Genomic DNA, 21269 nt, shown 5'->3' with positions numbered 1-21269 from the left:
TATTTCCATGTCGTTGTAAAGCTCATACAGCTCCTCGTTCCGTCGTCTGCGGTACTCGCCGTTGCCAACGCGTAATGGCCAGTAAATTTTCCGCAAAGTCTTTCTCTCGAATACTCTAAGAGCCGCCGCATCGGTCCATGCCTCCGCGCCAAACACCAGCACAGGCATGATGAGTGACTTATAGAGCGTGGTTTTCGTACGTCGAGAGAGGACTTTACTCCTGAATTGCCTACTCAGTCCAAAGTAGCACTTGTTGGCAAGAGTGATTCTGCGTTGGATTTCCATGCTGACATTATTATCGCTGTTAATGCTGGTTCCCAAGCAAACGAAATTCTCTACTTTCTCGAAATTGTAACTGTCAACAGTGACGTGGGTGCCAAGGTGCGAATGTGCTGACTGTTTGTTTGATGACAGGAGATACTTCGTCTGAAGTCTGCAGCGTCTTTTCACCAGTAGGTGCGGAAGCCAATATTTACTATTGTTTCTACGACAGAAATCGAATTGGTTACTTACAAAGATGAATCTTTCGATAGGTTTGGAGTTTTATTTTTGAAACGCCGCACTTTTCTTTGAAATCGCTGCATTACTTCTTGTGCAATAAGGGTTTTTGTGAAGCTCTAAAAATTACAACTGCATACAACATTTGAGCATAGCCTCCATATCGAAAGGTACCTGCCAGCATTTTTTTTATTGCGAAAGTTACTAATTCGACACGACATTTCTGAGAAAATCATCGCCGATGATATCGCTGTCTTTTCGAATTCTTATCCGCTCTCGGGAAGAACTGTCCACCAAGACGTCACGTCTTTATGAAACGAAATCGATACAGCAATTAGAATCTATTTCGATAGGAATGACAGTAACATGCGCGATAAAGACTGAAGTCTTAAAAAATACTCTTCTGTTGGTTAAATTTTTGATAAAACTTAAAAAGAAATTTGGGATACCTCTGCGCTTGCAACCACAGCCGCAGAGTTACTTACGCCATTTTCATCCTGCTCTCAGCTTAGATTGCTAGCTCAACCGCACTTATATTTTATGAAATCCCAACTGAACATTGAAAATGTATGGTAAAACGGCATTAACATAATAAATCGAATAACGCATCTGTTAAAAATTTTTACGTAATTTTATTATTTCTTATTCGAATATGAGTGCTTGCACGTTAACTGAAAAAAAAAAAAAAATAGAAAACAAAAATATAATTTTACTTGATTGAACTTTCAAGATTGCTTGTTATTTTTTAAAACTTGAAAGAGTAAAAATAGTCCAAGCACCTGTTAAGAAGATAGAAAAGCGATAGAAATGATTTTTGTTTTTGTGAACTGAGTAGTCCACTTGCAAACAGCGTTATGTGATTTTATAATAGAACGCCATAAATTTGAAAAAACGACTACGACAACAAGTAACATTTAAATTGAATCTTTTTTATTACCAACTGAAAATTTGGACAAATAAGAACCTTATAAAATTGTAACATAACATAACATGACATAAGATAATATTAACAGTCTATACGACTTAAAGCAGTATTCTAAGTTCATCAGAAGATGTATACTTTTGAAAGATTATAAATAAGTATGATAGCGACTTTTGAAAGACGAGTTAACATTTATATAAAAATATATAAAAAGATTATGCACTGTCTTGTTAGTGGACATGAAACTACTTTAAATACTGGTACGTAATCCACCAAAAACTAAACATCGAAAAAATTTTACATAACGACCTTTGCAAGTGGACTACTCAAATGAGTTAGTATCGCTTTGATAACTGGCATCGGGGCGATAGGCAATAAAATTCTCTTCCAATTGCTGACAGGGGTAAGACGTATTCTACGTCAAAACAAAACGTTGATAGAAGTTTTTCCGAATTCGTAGCAGCCCACCGGAAATAAAAAACTTGTCGCCCTCAGGAATAAATTTATTGCCGGCAATATCGCCATCGTATCGATTTCTTATTACCGTCGCTCTAAAACATCCGCCGCGGGCAACTCGCCTGGGCGAGTCGTTTTCTTATTACCTGAATGAGTCGTTTTATTATTGCTACAGGCGATATTTGAATAATAATTTCTTGCAAAAATTTTATTCTTTTTTAATATTTCATTTGTTTTTGAACATATGCACATATATCGACGCCTCCAAACCATACTAGGCTAAAACGGACTAGGTCTAAGGTGGGTTAGCATGGTATGGGTTGGAGGCGTCGATATGTTGGTTGGTTGCAGTGCTTCCTAGTCGCTGCCCAGGATACAATTAGCGCATTATTGCGCCATTTTGGTCGTCGATATGTACTTTCAATTTACCTTAATAACGTTAAGTATATGTATTACAATTTAAATATCGCTGGTTTAAAGTGAAAATTTTAAAGGAGAGGACAAACTTATAGCAAATTTTTCAGGTATTTTGCGGAACTTTGAATATAACATTTTGCGTTTTTAAAGTAAGGTCCATGGGAATCAGAGAAACTCGATGCTATCTACATAAAATATATCGTGTTATTTTGACGTCGTTGAATTTCCTGTGCCTATTTTTGACTTGGCAAATTCCCTGTTCATTGAATATAAAGAAATAGAGCGAGTACCCTACTTCTCTTAGAAACGATGTATTTTTAACTCCTTTTCCTTTCTATATCAAAATATGAATTTTCACAACAAACGCACTTAGCAAGTTTTCACTCTAATGCCGGATTTCCACTAGGCATCAATGGAAAAAAATTAAATGACATACATATATACTTGGGCATTAAAAAAAATCGTGTCATTATGTTAAACAATAGATAATCATTAAATTCATTTGCACATGGCATATTTTAAATGCCTGCAATTTTATGTCATTTCAATGCCTAGTGGAAATTCGGCATAGTTAGAAATATCTATTCGTTTTCAATTAAAAATTTATTACTGTTGTTGTCTTTTTCAGGATGATTAACACAATGTTAACTAAAATTCTCAGCATCCCTTTTAAAGTCTACAGAACTAATCAAATATACAAATATCAAAAAATATGTATGTGTGCGTATTGAATTCCCAGTGCTGTATCGATTTTTTACTTTTCAGATTTTTATTGTGCTAATTTTGGCTAGTTCTGACGGCGGGCAGCAACAAAAGTATCATCTGACTATCTGAATTAGGAACCACCCATTAGCAATATGTATGCGAGCGTGTCCATGCTCCGGATTTCCAAAGTTTATATGTACATACGTATTAGATACGTGCATATGTACATACATATGTACCTGGGTATTCTAGGACTACACCAAAAATTTTGTCATTACATAAACACGATGTAGAAAACTAAGGGTCTAATTATGCATACTTCGCATAACTTCGCACAACCATTTGTACCAGTCCAATAAAAATATAACTTAAGAAAATGTGAAGTAAAATCTAACAGCCAGTTTCACCAAACTATTTAAGTGGAAATTAACTTTAATTTAAGTTTTTATTTAAATCTCATTTTAATTATTTTCAGTTTCAATAAACTATTTATTTAAGTGAGTAAAAAGTGGTTGTAAAACAGATAGGACTAGCTTTCGCTTGCATTTGTACTGAGAGCTTTTGAAAGCTTTGGCACGCTGTGTTGTAAAAGCAGGGCTGGTATACAAGTAAGCAGCAGATGCACAATGATCAGGTGATTAAACGTGTAACACCTCTGAGTGTGGTTATTCTGATTTAACTTTTATTTAAGTGCAGAGCATAGGTCACTTAAATCAATATTAAAATTGATTGGTGAAACCGAAATTAAAGTAATTTTCACTTAAATAATTTGGTGAAACTGGCTGTAAGCCCAACAGATCGCTAAGTTTTTATAAGTTCTGCTAATTTCTGGGTAATGGAACACATACAAATTAGATACAAAGTACATACGAAAATACAGTTTGAAGTTTATGCGAAGTTGTGCGAAGTTATGCGAAGTATGCATAATCAGACCAAACTGGCGACTGTATATACCGAAAGTTCGCAGTGGCATATTTAGATAGCGATTTTTAAAGGCAAAGCCGATGCTACTCTGCTTCGTCTGTGTTAGAGCGCAGCAGACATATTCGCTTTAGAGAGGAATGGAGCTAACAAAACAAATCAAAACTCAAATCATGTGCACATGTTGGCATCGTATTTAATCCAGCAACAAAGTTAACGAACCTCACACATTCGCGTACATATCCAATGTCGACAAAAGCGCAACTGAAAAAAAACATGGTAGTGGCAACAACAAACGATGCAACAATGTAATGGAAGCCCTTCAGTCGTCGTCGTCGTTGGCGACGGATTTCAGCCGTCGCAGGCGTTGTCGTTACTGAGCGCGACAAACACTCATCGTTAGCGGTGTTTTTGTTGGACAACCAGTCAGCCATTATGCCATCAAATTGAGTGAGAGAGCAAATATGAGAGAGGTAGAGTGAGAATATACATTTGTACGCCTTTGATTACTATGCCGCAAACAACAAATTCTCAAATGTAAAGATGGCCGCCACAATGGCTGAATAAGTAGAAATGGAATTAAATTGCGATTGAAGCTGATACATATACATATACGTATACAAAGCATTTGACCATTTCAACAAAGCGGAAGGAAAAGAAACAATTATTGGTGTCGAGCACTGTGGGATATATCATATCAATATGCAATAGAAATATGTGTAACGGCAGTGGCTGTTGAGAGCACCGGCTTCCGATGAAATTGGTTTATCTAGTTGAGCTTCCGCTCTTTCGATTAGAATTGCTTCGCAGCCATTGACCAGCTGATTCTTGCGGTTGCATGCACATACACATAGATACGAATTGTGAGTGTGAAGAGTAAGTGTATGTGGGGAGCTGACTCAATTTCCTAAAAGAGATTCCCTATACATATTTGCCGGGCTTCCGTAATCACCGCTTCCATTCGAATTTCTGCAGCAGCTCCCAGTGATGGAAAAGCAGGCACAATAGTGCCATTTTTGGCACTTTCATTCTCGGAGGCCCTTTTGGCACAATTCATCCTATTTTGGCACAACTATAAATTATAGAAACTTAGCATAATGTGTAACAAAAAATCACTTACTACATTATAAATAAAAAATTACAAAAAGTGAAAATTAAAAGCACTATAAAATTCAAATAAAAAATATTAAGTGACAGCTCTTTATAAAAAGCTGAATTCCATTTGTGAATACACAGCACAAATAGTAAGTTTTCGCAACAAACTTTTAATTGAGAATTTTTAGAAAGATTCTAAGATTGCAGTCCCGTTGATTTTTAATAATTTTTTTTTGCTGACGGTGTCAAATGTTTTCATCCATTTAAACAACGTTCGTACATACTTTATATGGAAAAAATGCGTGAAATTGTTAGCTTGGAATCTCTCTAAAAATTCTGAATTAAAAGTTTGTTGTTTTGCGAAACCCTGCTGATTTTTGATAATTTTTGTGCAAAGTTTGAAATGTCGATTTGTGTACATATACGGCGTTTTTTAAATTATGAGTTAGACTTTTATATAAAATCAATAAAAACTGAAACGGGATGAAATGTCTCACAGACATTATTTCGCATATAGGTATTTCGGTGTATTTCCCCTTCGTAGTTAGAATACTGTGTTATTTTACTATGAATTTATGTATACATCTATGTCTACGGAATCCTCCATCAAAGTGATATACTGTAATAATTTTATTAATTAATAATTATTATATTACCTCAGTGTATTTTAAAAATTAAATTTCTAAAAATATATTGTTCATAAAAGGCCTTAAAAGAACGAATTTTAATTTTGTGACACTTTCATCTTCTTTTCGGCACTATTTTTGAAGAAAATTAGGCACATTTTGAAATTTTGAAATTCCATCCATGGCAGCTCCTCAATTGTTATTCAGCTGGTGACCTAAGCCGCTCGTCACTCGTTTGAAAATTGGATACATCGATTCCGCAGGTAATGCTGGCACAGTCGGTTGAGAGAGCTCGTTTGGTAAAGTCGTTTTCGTTGGTGTGAGATTGCAAATGTCGCGACGTTGAAGAGCTCATCTGAAGACATTAAGTAAAAAATAAAAATTACAAAACAAAGCCAAAAAATATAACGTTAACTACAATATTTTTCTATCTGTAAGGAGAATCATAAGCAAAAACGACTTATATTAGATAAACAACAATAACGTTGCAAAATTGTGATAAAGTAAAAAAATTGGAAGAAATATAAATGCATACATACATATACATACATACAAGAAAAAATGTGTGTATATAAAAGAAAAAATAAGGGAGAAAAGTGAAATATAACCGAAAAATTACTCGTAGGCATGTGCGTATAAAGAACATTTAAAAACCAGATTGAACTACGCCGAGGAAAATAAAGTTTTGACCTCAATCTGATGTAAGTCCAGACAAAAAGGGCGTAGTTACTCGTGTTCGCTTAAATTTGCTCTACTTCGTGTGTAAACCGCGTCTGCCCCTTTGATCGTAAGCACCAACGGTGTGTCGTATCGCCGTGCGGTGGGTCGCTCGAACAGTTCGTCAGCCTATCTGTCTATCCATTTCAAAACTCTATTCATGAATACATACCGCGTGTGCAAGTGGGACGGCTCATAAACATAACTCTCTCGGAGTGTAATATATATTCAAAGACCAAAAATTCACAGAAGCAACGACCAAATACATACCAAGTACCTTCTTAGGGTCGCTTGTTGTTGGTCGCTTAGAGACGTTAACCCAAAAAAATAAAAATCGTTCAAGGCAAAGCAATTGCTTTACTATCTGCGGCAGCGGCTACAACATCAGCTAACGTGGCAGAGTTGAGTGGATTAGGGCAGAACGAAGTGAAACGCAAAACCACTCAATATCAGAGTCTTGATACTCAATAGACACCAGCATCATTATCCCTGGCACTGCAAGGGGAAAGCAAAGTCAGAAGGAAATCAGACGAGCGGTATCCGTAATTGTCGCAGCAAACGTCGCGAAACTCGAAGCCCTGTGACATAGTCAAAATCGAAGCTGAAGCCATAAACTACCAGCAGTCATTAAGAGTTTTTTTTACATCGCTTGGGTTGGTCTGAGTATATATCTATGTATGTAGTCGGTCGATCGAACGCAGATGAAAAAACGTTATGGTCGCCGTCGCGCTTACCAAATCAAATTAATACAATTACAACTAAACTACATATACACATAGAAGCACACATAAAGAAATGAATGAACTTTATGAAGGCTGAGTTATTTTTGTGAGAGGAAAAGACAACTAAAAAACAAATAAAATCCAAAGTGTATTATTTAAATATTTTGTGAGTAAAGACTGATAAAAGTAACGACAAGATTGTTCCAAAAAATAAAATTGAACACATAGTAAAAAACCAACAGCAGAAAATAATTAAGGATTTATAAATACATGTGCACATACGAGTTGACTAAAAAGTAAAAATTTAAAAACTACTTTACGTGAAAATAAGTACATGCTTAGTATATGCAATAAATTAGTTCAACAAAGTGTGACTATAAAATACCATTAATTAAAAAAAAAAATATTAAATACATATATATTTCTATCTACCTGCAAAAAAATTTTAAACATTTAAGTAAAACGTTAAACTCAAATTCAACAAAAAAATAACATATTATGGATTAATGTTCCTGGTAAACTAAACATTCAGAATACCCCACATATAAACGAAAATACGTATGTATGTACATATACACATAAATAGATGCCCTCTTAAATGGATTATAATCAACCGTAAATAAAAAACTACATACTTTCGTGTGAAATAAGTTCAGAAGCAATTGAAACACCAGCAGCAGAACAAAGTGATAACCGAGAACGGATTATATATACTTACATACCTGCATAGGTTCGTATGTACATACATATGTATGCATGTGCATGTATATGTATTTGTGTTTCAGAAATCCCTTGGCAATACCATATGAATAGCCATGTGCTGGCCCGAGAATAAATAGTGTCAGATGTGAACCGTTTAGATAGTGTCGATATTTGATAAAAATATAAATGGGTAAAAGGGAAACTTTCCTATGCTTATGAAACACCAGTGCCTGAAGATAAAGAAGTGCAAGAAGTGAGGTTCATGATGGATTCCAAAAAATAAAATTCGAAAGAATCCCATGCTCCAAACGCAACTCCGTTACCATTTACCACTAAAATTTTAAAAAGTAACGCAAGCAAGGAAAACCAGTGCCAACAAAAAAAAAGCAAAGTAAAATATAAATTTTGTGTCTTGCGGGAATTTATATATTATTTCTATGTGAGTGCCCCAAAGAAGTATCCAGAAAAACTACACAACGGCCAGTTGCGAAAAGTGTTCAAGTTGATTTTGATGTTAATAAAGAAAGTAAGTAAAGCTCGTGAGAAAATCTTACTTTAATTTCTGAGCCAAAGTAAACAACATCAGGGAAATATTATCAAAATGACGATGGCTGCATGCTTTGCAAACTACGATATTACCTTACCACATGGCATATCCTCCACGGCGCCACACACTGCTCCGCCCCATCATCATCATCACCACAACAGTCATAGCCATAACCACAATCATCAGCAGCAGTCACAGCAAACGCATCACCACCAACAGCAGCTACAACAACTTTACCATCCCCCGCAACAACGGCAGCAGTTGCAACAACAACAACATCACCCGCAACAGCATCCACACCATTCGCAGCCATCAAACGGTGCACCGTCGTCAACAGTTATAAGTCGTTCGTCGTCCTTGACGGCGGCGGCGCAGGCTGCCAGAGGTGGCAATGCGTCCACAGCGACACCCGCCGTCGCCGCCATTAACTCAGTGATTAGCAGCACCAACATTGGTAGCGCCAGTATTAGCAATAGCCGCACTAACAGCGCCAATACCACTAGCATAAACAGCAGCACCGGATCTACGTTATCGAGTAGCTCAACGATGGCGATCATCAGTGCCGGCGGTGTTGCGACACCACAGAAAGACTATTCCATTCCATTACACGTAGACTGTAGCGTGGAATATGAATTACCAAACCAACCCAAACCACCGGTGGGTCAGCGCGTCGAACCGTTGCTGATGATCCATCCTTGCTATTTCCGCAAAATGGAATCACAACGGCGCAGTCCTTTTGTTAACAACATGCCAGCAACAGCACGTGGCAGCACTGCCTTACTGGTAAGCGGTCTGAGCAGCTCTGCGTCGTCTTCGAGCGGTGCAGCATCCGTGGTAATCTCATCCGGTTCAACAGCGACCAGTTCTTCCGCCCGTCGTGCTGCTGCTCGTCAATCTCAGGTCATACAGCAACAACAACACCAAACTCAGCAACACATGCAACAGCACCAAGTGGTCGCTCAATATCAGCAACAGTTGCAGCATCAGCAACTGCGACAGTCATCGCAGCAGCAGGAGCAGCAACAGATGTCACAAATGTCGCAACAAGCGCATTACCCGGTGGTGGTAACACACCACCATCACAGTCATCACCAACAGCAATCGCAGCAACAGCAAGCTACGCAACAACAAGCAAGCATCGCTTCCTCCGCACCAACGTCCTCGTCTGGCTCCACAGCTGCGTACACTGAGCACGCAAGCGCAGTGAGACGCGCAGCCGCCCAACATCGAAATATCCAAAGTCGTTCCGCCTCCGCCGTCGTTAGCAATGCCAACCAAGGTCATCAGCAACAGCAGCAGCAGCACCGTCAAAACCAAAGTCACAGCCGCAGTACCTCGACCTCAATTGCCGCTGCCGCCACAGCAGCTGCCGCCGTTACCTCTCAAAGCCAACATAATATCCTAAGCCAGAATGCCTCGCAATGGGACCAACTGGCAACGATAGCGGCGCGTTCCTCAATGACACCTGCATCAGCAACGGTTGCCGTCCACTCGAGCCAAATGCTTGCCCCGCGAAGCACACCCGCCTTATTTGGCAAAAGCCTTTCCGCCGTGGGAAAACGTGACGCAATGATATCGGGTGGCGTATACAGTGCCAGCAGCTCCGCAGCGGCAACTGGAATGACAACGCATAGCAGCAGTAAGCAGCAGCAGCCACAACACCAATCCGAACAAACGCATTGCTTGCCCAATGGCGCAATATGGGCCGATGCAAGCAGCGTTGCATCCGCTTCAGCTGCTACGTCAAACACCGCGTCGGCGCTGATGATCGACCGCAGCCCGATGGCGACAGTTCCTAGCAACTACCAGGCTGGGCCCGACACGACCCCAGCGATAGGCTCTCACTACGCCCGCGACGATAAACTCTGCGGCAAATACCGCCAGTACTTGCGATCGCAACGCATACATCCTTACTTGTCGGCGGCAACTGCGAACGCGGCAGCCGTTGCCGCGGTGGCAAATATTGGACAGACGTTTCCACAATTCGCCGCGACACCGTCTTTCCAACACCTGCAGCAAATTTCATGTTATAACGTATGATCGCCGTGAAGCGCTTTTACGGCAGCCACGGAAACAGCAGCATCAGCACCAGCGGCGGCAAATTAGAAAACCGTAAATGTTTCCCCGAGTGGATAAGTGTGGTGCAAAACTGAGTCCATGGGAAGACTGTCCCGGTGAGCATATCTTGCCGGGGAGCAGCGCGATGTCAGTGAAGATATGCGATATCAGCGAAAATGTTGCGAAGCTTTTGAATTTAGCTTATTTCGCAGACGATGTTGAACGGATGGATGGTAGTCTAAAATTGTAGTAACATTGTTATATAAAATTATTCTTTATAATTATCAATACCCAAAATCGTATTTCGATACACAAAAGACAACGTAAAATTAAATTTAAATAGTAAAATAAATGTTGCAGGAGAATTGATAAATTGTTAAATTAATATTGAAATCAAACAAATAAAAAAAGGTTTGCGAATATGTATTGGAACTGCAAATTAATACAAAAAAATCGCCGATATTAAAAACAACAGCCGTCGACGAGCCGGACAGTTACTTGAACATAAATCCTTGAATGCTTAAAAGTTATTTTTATTCGCTTGCATTGTAGGTTTGAAGTAAAAATTATGCGTGTAGGGCTTAGGTTTTGTGGCCCTAGCGGTTTGTGTTGAAGGCACTACAGATGAGTGGGATATAATCTACATTAATGTTCATACATGCATATATTTATGAAGTGTAGGGTTAAATACGTACTTTTGTGTGGACAAGTTTTTTACAAGAACGCCGACGGTATTTGAATTTCATTGTGTACCGCCGGGTTTTGTATTTTTCAATTATTCGCGCATCGTATGCTAAATGCACTAAAACAACTTAAAAATTTGTTACGCCACATAAAATGTATGGGTCTCTCTGACGAAGAATGCCGAAGTGAATTGTTTCATATGAAAGTTGTGTAAGCACCTAAACTAAACTTACGCGTTTTTTTAATCGATATTCGTTTGTGTTTAACTTTGAAATGCTATTCGTTGCTTATGCATTATTTAACGACTTTGTGCAAAATCCCGTTTATCATCAGAAACTAATGACCTTCGACGAATTCGTTTCATCACACTTTTTTAATTCTTTAATTAGTTTTATATTTAATTTAATTTGTCTTGCTAACACAAAACACTTGTCTGTGAAATTTCCACACTAAAAATGCGCTGTAATGTGTAAAATTAATACATACAGAAATGATTAAATCGAGTGATTAAATTGAAATACAAATAAGCGAAAAAATATGAAAATAAACTGAGTTAATGAACGAATGTGCATACATATTTATTTGTGTAAGTGAATTTAGTGTGCGCTTTTTTTTAAAAATTGCGCGTCTAGTGCGAACCTCCATTTTTCCGCCGTCTTCCTGCCTATGCGCCATTTGACAGAATAGCCGTCGGTTACTGTGCTGGTTGGTGGCATTTCGTTATTGCTATATTTGTTTTGTCTATTAATTTTTCGCATTACTTCTATGAGATTGCGCTCATTTGGGTCAAACAAACCAGAATTATACATTTGGATTAAATATGTATTTATTTTGGTTTTTATTATTTCGTGGTGGGTTACTTAAAAATCTACCTTTGCTTTCGTCTCGACTACAGAATAGATCTCATTTGATTCCTAAAAAGCATATCTCTTTAAATAATTTTAATTTTCTTAGTAAACACATGTCGGTCAATTCATTCTGCTTGTTTCGATGTACATAGAACTGTACGTTAATTACAGCGGATGTAGTAACCAGAATGAGGTTTACAAAGCTAAACAAATGTAAAAGCAATAAGCCGCAATTAATCGTTAAACTGAAAATTTAAAATAGTCGATAGTTATTTGATCGGTCACGCTTAGAGGTCAGCTAAATTTTGAGCTGTTCTTTGCGAATGTAAATTGGAGCAAACATACATTGGTAGCCGATAATGACGACAAATCTTGAAACAAGGCTATATACAAGTAAAACAATATACGAGTAACTAGCAAATAGTAAATGCGTAATAATAATTATGCTGATAATACGTAAATTCATATACATACATACATATGTATGAAAATTCACGCCGGGATGAGCTAATATCCCACATAAACAGCTTTATGAAACAAAAATAATTGACCATCTAATTAATTCATAAGACAAACATCAATTAGGAGCGCATTCTTATATACATATATGTACATACCTACCGCCAAGGCCGTATTTAGGGAGGAGGAGGGCGGGGGCCTTGTAGGTGTTCTGACCAACCAACGAAATGTAGAAATGTTAGATTTTAAGGTACTTAAACAAAAAAGGCAAAATGAGCTTTAAAAAAGGCAAACAAAAATTATATATATTTTTTAATTTTGTTATGTACTTCTTTTATGTACAATGTGAAGGTCCAATGAAAGATATAAAAAAATACATACAGTGGTCAAAAAATTATAGCCGAACACCTTTTTGCCAGGCTTCAACGTATTATTTTTGTTGTTGTTGAACTTTTGCTATTTTTTTTATAAAAATATAGTTCATTCTTTAACAAAACCCGTGTAAATCCAAGTTTCTTCATTTGAGTAGTCCACTTGCAAAGTGCGCTATGTAAATTTTTTACGATTTTTAGTCTTTGGTGAGTAACGTACCAGTATTTAAAGTAGTTTCATGTCCACTTACAATACAGTGCAAAATCTTTCTATATTCTGAAAAAATAGAGAATTGCAAAAGTCTCTATAATACTTATGTGTGTATTTATACACTTTCAAAAGTCTCCATCTTCTGATGAACTTAGAAAACTGCAAGAAAACGTGGTAGTTTAGGTGCCTAGTGGAAGGCGTCGTAAAAAAGAAGCAGGCCAATCTTCATGGAAGAGAGAACGCGAAAAGCTAAAATAAGATAGCTATGTAAATGTTACTGTTCCAAAACTCGCTAAATTAAATTTTTATATATAAAATTTGCAAAAACTACCACAGTACGGTTTTGTTTTTTTTTAATGTTATTAGGCTCTTGTTTATCCAAATTTTCAGATAATAAAGAGAAATATACAATTTGGATGTTAGTTGCTGTTGTAGAGGTTTTTTTACTTTATGGCTTATTATTAGAAAATCTCATAACGCTGTTTGCAAGTGCAATATTAAAAAAAAATTCAACAAACTTTCGTACAAATTTCGAACTTTTTTAAAAATTCTAAAATATTTAGACTATGTTCAAACAGGCCAGTTAGCTGAGGCAATTAAGCTTTAAATTTCGGAATTGAGTTTTGTGTTCACATATATGTCAGCTGCGCAATTAGAGATACGAAATCAGCTGCTGGATTACCTACAGTGATGGAAAAGTTGGTACAATCGTACCTTTATTTAGTTTGAAGGTGCATTCGGTACAAACACACAATTATAGGTACATTTGGAACGTAGCCAAATAACTCTCAGAAATCAGTTCTTATTTTTATTGACATTTCAATGTATTTTCTGTGGCGGGCAACTGGTCCAATACCTTCCCTCCTTTGTGAATGGGCATACAAATGATACAAAAAGGTGGTCAAAGTAACGCAACTGTAGTTGATTTCGCCAGATAGACGGAAAATATTTATTTTTAAACGTCAGAACGGAGAACTGGGAGGAACTTAATTCACCTTTTCTACAACATAGTTTTGTCACGCGCTGCTCGAAGAGATTCTTTTCATAGCCAAAATTTGTTTAATGTGAGTACAAAAGTTGATGTGGTATCGATGGGAATTTTTATCCTCCTATCTTCTTTATATAGAAATACATATTTACTTTTTGGGTACATCTATCCACTTTTAGATAAAGCTTTCCGTAAATTAGATACAATTTTATAATTAAATTTTCCATCCCTGATGGAATATCAGCTCTAAAAGAGGGACAGAAACAAACAGCTGATTGCTCTTTGTTCAATAAACATAGCTCAAAGCCAAAATTAAACATACCTAGCAAGGTTGCATAGAGAATCTGACACAAATTGCCAATTAATAATTAATTGGCAATTAATAAATTGAATTTTTGTATGATAAATTGGGTAACAATTAAGGCTTAAATTGGTGAAAAGGTTCTTAATTGCCAATTAGACCCCTGTTTGAACATAGTATTAGCCATTTGAAATTGGACTTTATTCTACTAGAATTCAATGGGCTACAAAACTGCATAAAATGTGTTGAGTTTCTTTTTTAAATTGCATAAAATTTTAAGGCAGTGTAACCCGATTGGTGCATTTGTTCAGATTTGTATATTTTTATATTGGTACAAAAAAAGGGATAAAAAATTGGATAAATTTTTTTTGTAGTCAAAACATTGGTACAATACAGCGATGTTCTATTGAAAATTTTCAACAAATTAATTTTCGTGATTGGGATAAAGGAAAATATTTTGGGTGTTTACACAATTGGAATACGATTTGCACCAAATTTTGGCAAATACCCAATCGTGTGACACGATTTGCATCAAATTTTGCCAACACCCAATCGTGTGGCACTGCCTTTAAACTCGTATTTATAGGATGCATTTAAGGAAGGAACTATAAAAAAACTAACCAAAATTAAATAACAGCAAAAATAATATTTTAAAACTGATTACTCGTCCGTGCTATCATAGTAGCACAATGCCACTAAGCTCATTTCAAAATTTTTAGGCAATGGCCTCATGCGACGATCGATTATATTTTTTGTTGTTGGTGTGAAATATTTTTCTTTTAATTCTTTTAATCAAAATATGTTGAAATAAAAGTGAAACTAAAAACAATTTTGCTAGAACCGCACCCTCCCTCCCACCCCCTTCGAGAAAAAATCCTCGCTACGGCATATAAATATGTACATATATACAAAAGTAGGTACAGCCGTTTGTACGCAGATACACAAAATTAATGAATAATAGGTCATACGTAAATAGACATTAGTATGTTTAGATGGACATACATACATTAAGCTAGAAAACATGTAGAACGGAAATATGGAATAATGAAACACGAAATTGTACAAACAACAAAATTAACCAAGTACTTAATGTCTGCTTACAGAGTCGAAGCAGTTAAAAGTAAATTAAAAATATGGTAGTATGGTTCGAGATGAGATGAGTAGAGAAGATTACAGCAGTTTGATCAAGATTTGACTATGGACTATATAATAGAATACATACATAAATACATATGCATATAATAACTACATACAGACTTTTTTGGGTATCAACAGTGCGAAATGACTGCCAGTGGACCGACGGATGAATAGCAGGAAAAAGCTGCCATAAACGACCGTACAAACAATTGTTTGGCATTAGGTAGCGAATAGGTTAAAAGCAAGAGAAAACTATTCAAACTACATCCATTGGTCGAAAAATGTATAGCCGCACCACATATTGAGTTTTCAATTTTTGTTTATCAATAAATTTTGGTTATTATTACAACGCTTTTATCAACTTGCAATGTTGTGTTCCAGAAACTTTCAATGTTGTGTTCCAGAAACTTTCAATGTTGTGTGTCCGACACCATAAAGCAAAGCTTTGAAAAGCTCCTATAAAAAAGCATAGTGAATAGGGTGAGGTAGATGACATCTAGATGTCGCCCTATGTACTACGTTTGCTACACCGGAAATAGACGACACGCCATTTCTTTAAATAAAATTAATTGGTGCTCGTTTGTATGTACATACATATGTAAATGCATGTGTGTGCACCTTTCTATTAATATCGTTAAATTATTTTAATATCTATTGCGAACTTTTATTCAGACAGGACTAAAAAGTAGAAAATAAATAATATAAAAAAAACTTTTTAATATACAACGCTTTTATAAATGGACTAAAAAGTAGAAAATAATACTTCTCAGTCCCATAGAATTTGTTTTGATAACTTTTGATTTTGAAATTTTAGCAAAAGTCATTATAAACAATCTATGAAATTGAAAATGAAAAGCGTGGGGCGCATGTAATACACTTGAATTGATATGAAAAGTAATATATGTATGTATGTATGTGGGTATATGAATAACGACCGCTTAAAATCGATTTCAAAGTTCTACTTTCGCTGTAGAAATTTTAGGTCTACGTTATGTAGTTTGACTATTGTCAATTAAATCGAATGCTTTGTATTGCATGCGCTCCACGTTTTTCATTTTCAATTTCATAGATTGTTTATAATGACTTTTGATAAAATTTCAAACTCAAAAGTTATCAAAACAAATTCTATGGGACTGAGAAGTATTATTTTTTACTTTTTAGTCCATTTATAAAAGCGTTGTATATTAAAAAGTTTTTTTTATATTATTTTTTTTAAATATAGTTAATTTTTTAACAAAATTTGATAAATACTGAACTATCTTTTTATAAAAAAACTAACTAAAAGTAAATAACAAAAAAAAAGGTGTTAAAACTAGTTAATATGTGGTGCGGCTATAATTTTTTCGCCCACTGTATGTAGGTTGCGACTAACTCGGAATATATAGTTAATGGATATACATATTTACATGCATATGTATGTATGCGGGCATACATTTAAGTTTAAAAATTTTAGAATTGGTGCAGATGAAGGTGAGCAGAGCGAAAGTTGTCGTAAACGTTAAAGTTATTACAGGGGAGTGAAATGCTATACATTTAAGAAAGAATTTATAGAGGCATAAGCGCGTTTATGCATGAATGAGTTATCTTGCAGATAAAGTCTTCTTGCCTAAATATTTCATTTCGTTCTAAATTCTTTGCCAAATAACAAGAGGCTTGCTACGCTAAGAAAGATAAAGATTTTCGAGACACACCTCCCTGCGCGTACACGCATACATATATTGTATGTATGCACATACTAGTAAATATGTACATATGGATCTGAATATTGTTGTGTGTCGTGACTAGTCCATGCACACATGTAAAAAGTACTCCCTAAGGGTCCAGGAGTACTCCAAAATTTACCGAAATGCACATAAAAATGTGGTCTAATTAACATTACAATGTCCTAGGGCAGAACCATATACTCCAGCTCTGCATTATATCAGAGTAGCATAAAACTACTCCAAGGGATTAATCCCATGTGGTCCATTTGTGCCATATTGGAGTATGCAGGGGCGCACCCAGGAATATATTTTAGGGGGGGTTTTATATTTCTGAATATATATCACCGGAAAATACTGAAAATTTGCTTCAGATAATACGCTCTTTAAAATACATTCATGCAAGTTTTATGTACAGTATGTAATAAATAAATAAACGTTTTAAAATCCATAAACTGCACTTTATTTACATAAGATTAACAGAACTCAAACACTTTTAACCGACTTCAAAAAAGAGGAGGTTATCAATACGCCGGAATACATAACTTTTGACCACGTGAACCGATTTCAATAATCCTTTTTTTATTGGAAAGATGGTACCTCAAGGGTCGTCCCGTAATTTGGTTTAGAGATCCGATGATTGGATCATGAAGAAATTAACGGTACCCCTAAATTTGAAGTCGGTTGTGTTCTTTCCTTAAAAACTACTTGTTTAATAAAAAGTTCTATAAACTCAAGATGCGCTCAACTTTTAAATGTACCTAATAAAAACATTTTAAAAGAATCAGTAAAAATAAATTTATTGATTCCATAAATGTTTGCACTTTTATGTTCAATTTTTCGGTTTCTAGTTTCTGGTTTTCGATAGAGATGGTGAGTTTTCACGATTTCTAAATTTTTTTAATATTTCGAATACCAAAAAATTAACTGAACTCTCAAGAAAAACGAAAAATTCATATAAAACGACGGACGAGAATGGAAAAGAAATTTTCTTCTACCAAAATTTCTTAAATCAGTTTGCTCTCAAGAAAAAAATGCTCGTATATTTATTTCCTCATAGAAATTTACAGCAAAAGCAAAGCGCTTTTTCAGGCAACAGAATTATAATAAATATTTCTTATAATTTCCTCGAGAGCTGGATTCTTAGCTTTAAGATACAGTTTGTATTTGAGGTTATTAGCTTTAGGGGGGGGTTTGAACCCCAAAACCCACCCCTTGTGTGCGCTAATGGGAGTATGTACTTAAAAATAACCCTCCATAATGCAGTAGCAGCCCAACTCGTTTCTCTATACCAGCTTATTGTTACCCGATCATTGGTCGTAACGATCGTAATCCTACACAATGTTTATTGGGCTGTGTTGCCAAGAGATAGATACCCCATGGAGTAATCCCTTGGAGTAGTTTTGTGCTACTCTGATGTCGTGTGGAGCTGGAGTGTATGGCACGGAGGACATCGCAATGTTAATTGAACCACATCTCTTATATGCACTTCGGAAAATTCAGGAGTACTACTTGACCCCTGATGCCAACCACGCCACCTAAATATCTGACAATCGGGTACTTTTTCGCCAAACTTTGCACAGATTATCTTTGACATGTGTAAATCTAAATTTTACGAAATAATTTTATTTTGTTTCAAAATAGCGGACCAAAATATCTCCAATAATGTGGTTTGTTTAGATGTTATCCACGTATACCGTTATTTAGTTAAAGAAATATAATGATAAACTCGAGATTATTATTCTATTAGATATTTATTGTATTGTAAAAACCAAATATAATAATAATTGCATGGTTTATCATTGGTTTCTTGTTTATATCAAATAACGGTGTACTTAGACAACATGTAAAAAACCACGTTTTTAGAGATATTTTGGTAAAGAAAGACAAGGAAAACTCGAAACTAGTATTCTATTTTATATTACCTGTATTGCAAAAATCAACTGGAATAATAATTTTAATGTTTGTCATTGTTTTTTTTAACTAAATAACGGCATACCTGGGCAACCATGGTCTTACACAGGTACGGGCAGGGGAGTGAGCAAGACGAAGTCGCATTTTAAAATTAGTATAAAATTAAGGTAACTAACAAATTTTTGTTTCATAATTCCCTTGTAGGGCTCAGTTGGCACAATTCAGTTATTACAATAACAAGTAATTTTTAAGCAAAAAACAAAACCGACTTCAATTCTCATATACAAATTTAAGAGTACCGTTATTTTCCGAATTAGTATAGGGCCACCTTTGAGGTACCACCTCTCCATTTAGTAAAGAATTATAGAAATCGGTTAACGTGGTACAAAAAAATATTCCGACGAATTTATAAGGCGGTTAAAAAGAGAAAAATGAATAAGGTAAATTGTTATAAATCTTTTAATAACTATATTCTAACATTTCTAATAAAATATACATTACAAATAATCTCGGCCGCCATGTGGACAACATGTAAAAATCCATGGAGATTTTTCGATCCGCCATTTTGAAACAAAGTACACAAGTCAAAGATAATCTGCGAAAAGTTTGGTGAAGAATGCATGATATAAAACATATGCATATGCAGCAAGGTGTCAAAAATCATGTTTTTGCAAAAAATTAAAATGCAATTGTAGATTTCGGTAGAAAGCCCATAAGTAAAAAAATTTGTTTGGGAAAAATGCGCGGCGCAGTGTTCCAAAAACTCCAAAAAAAAACAATGTCTTTTTATATGGAGATTTTATATTTTTCTCCAAATTACTTACAGTGCTTTTAATCTTTGATTGGGATATGCGCCTTTTAAAACTTGGTTTTAACAAGTATTCAAAACGAACACCTAATTCGCAGTTTTTCAATTTTTTGACGATGTGTAGCCTATATCCTCTAAATCTGTATGATAGGTCCAAATTGTGTATACATCTTAAAGATATGCATTTTGTATGATATGTAGATTGTCATTGTTCTTATAAATACATGTGTGTGTGGATTTCTTTGCAAAGGATATCGGAATTAGAGAAATTTTCTCTAGGTCTTTCGATATACGTATGTACATATATAGATCATTGTATCTCGAACGTTACGTTATATAAAGAAAAATGCCCCTAAAATGCCCCTAAAAATGCCTAGGTTCGACTGTATAAGACAATTTTGAAAAAAAAGAAAAAATCGCATTGCTACATATACGTATCTATATATATATATCTGTGATCGTATGGAATAGTAGCTTATGTCGGAAAGCTGGCTTTAGTATACTGCGGCATACTCTTTATTCTTTAAACGACAAGAAATTTCTTGATGAGATTAATTAAGAATATTGACTTGCTAGTATCGGAAATATTTCTTGCACATTTATTTGCCAAAAGTTCTTCAACGGCTCGGCGCCAGCGAGTCATTCGCAATCGTATGCTGTGAATGCCGCATTATAGTAAATACCAGCCTTTCGATATAAGCTACTATTCCATACGAACACAGATATGTACGTACATGATACTATGAGTTTTTAAAGGTAGTATTATTTCTTCTTCTTAGCCGCCATGTTAGCCAAACCAAAGTAAAGCCAACGAGCATATCAGTTGAAATACTTTCAAAAAAAATTAAATACTTTTCATTTTAAAAAAAGTTTTAAGTTTCGGTGATGTTGGCATACTCGGAATAGCTGTAAGGATACTGTTTTAAGTTTTCTGCTCTGCGATATTTAAGAGAAAAAATGGATGGACGCTTGTGAAGTACGAGCACAACATTTGCCAAGAGAACCATTTGTGTGTTCCGTTAATTTTTCAAGCGTAGATTTGATTATGCGGAACGGTAATGCACGACCGTTAAAAAAATACCTAAATTAATAAGTGAAAATACTAAGTTCAATATCGTAACAGTGCCAACATTGCGGGTTTCTTAACAGACACGGTTTATGTCAAACATTTAGAAGTGAAACTACCTTCCAAAAATTATTATATTATGTGTACATACCTACATAAATTAATTTGAGGAAACATTTCGCAATGTTTTCGATTCAACCCATATGGAAAATTATGCGATACATATGTATGTACGTATGTACATACATGAATGCAATATGTCAATATGCTTCAGTGGTGTTTCGGACAGGTGAAACTACGACTAAGTATGTTTCCGGTGTTCTGGCACAGACGTGTTTAAAATAAAACATATCGTCCCGTTTCTGCGTTAACCACGTACATATTTTTTTTTGAAAA

At 35.6% G+C, this 21269-nt stretch overlaps 1 protein-coding gene across 2 annotated transcripts; it reads left to right on the top strand.

Annotated features, from left to right (window-relative positions):
* Positions 1 to 5939: 5939 nt before the first annotated feature.
* On the top strand, positions 5940 to 11025 carry LOC118747148 (centrosomal and chromosomal factor). 2 transcript variants are annotated; one of them, XM_036481145.1, is made up of 2 exons: positions 5940 to 6008; positions 7865 to 11025. In XM_036481145.1, the coding sequence occupies exon 2, from the start codon at positions 8383 to 8385 to the stop codon at positions 10366 to 10368; it is 1986 nt and encodes a 661-aa protein (XP_036337038.1). In that variant the 5' UTR covers positions 5940 to 6008; positions 7865 to 8382; the 3' UTR covers positions 10369 to 11025. The 2 variants fall into 2 exon arrangements, with proteins under 2 accessions (XP_036337038.1, XP_036337030.1); XM_036481137.1 differs by lacking the exon at positions 5940 to 6008 and adding an exon at positions 7538 to 7809.
* The last annotated feature ends 10244 nt before the right edge of the window (positions 11026 to 21269 follow it).

The sequence above is a fragment of the Rhagoletis pomonella genome, unplaced genomic scaffold, assembly GCF_013731165.1.
Source record: "Rhagoletis pomonella isolate Grant_MI unplaced genomic scaffold, Rhpom_1.0 Rhpom_scaffold_00001, whole genome shotgun sequence".
NCBI classification, from domain to species: Eukaryota; Metazoa; Arthropoda; class Insecta; order Diptera; family Tephritidae; genus Rhagoletis; species Rhagoletis pomonella.
This window is presented reverse-complemented; position numbering and strand designations above follow the sequence as displayed.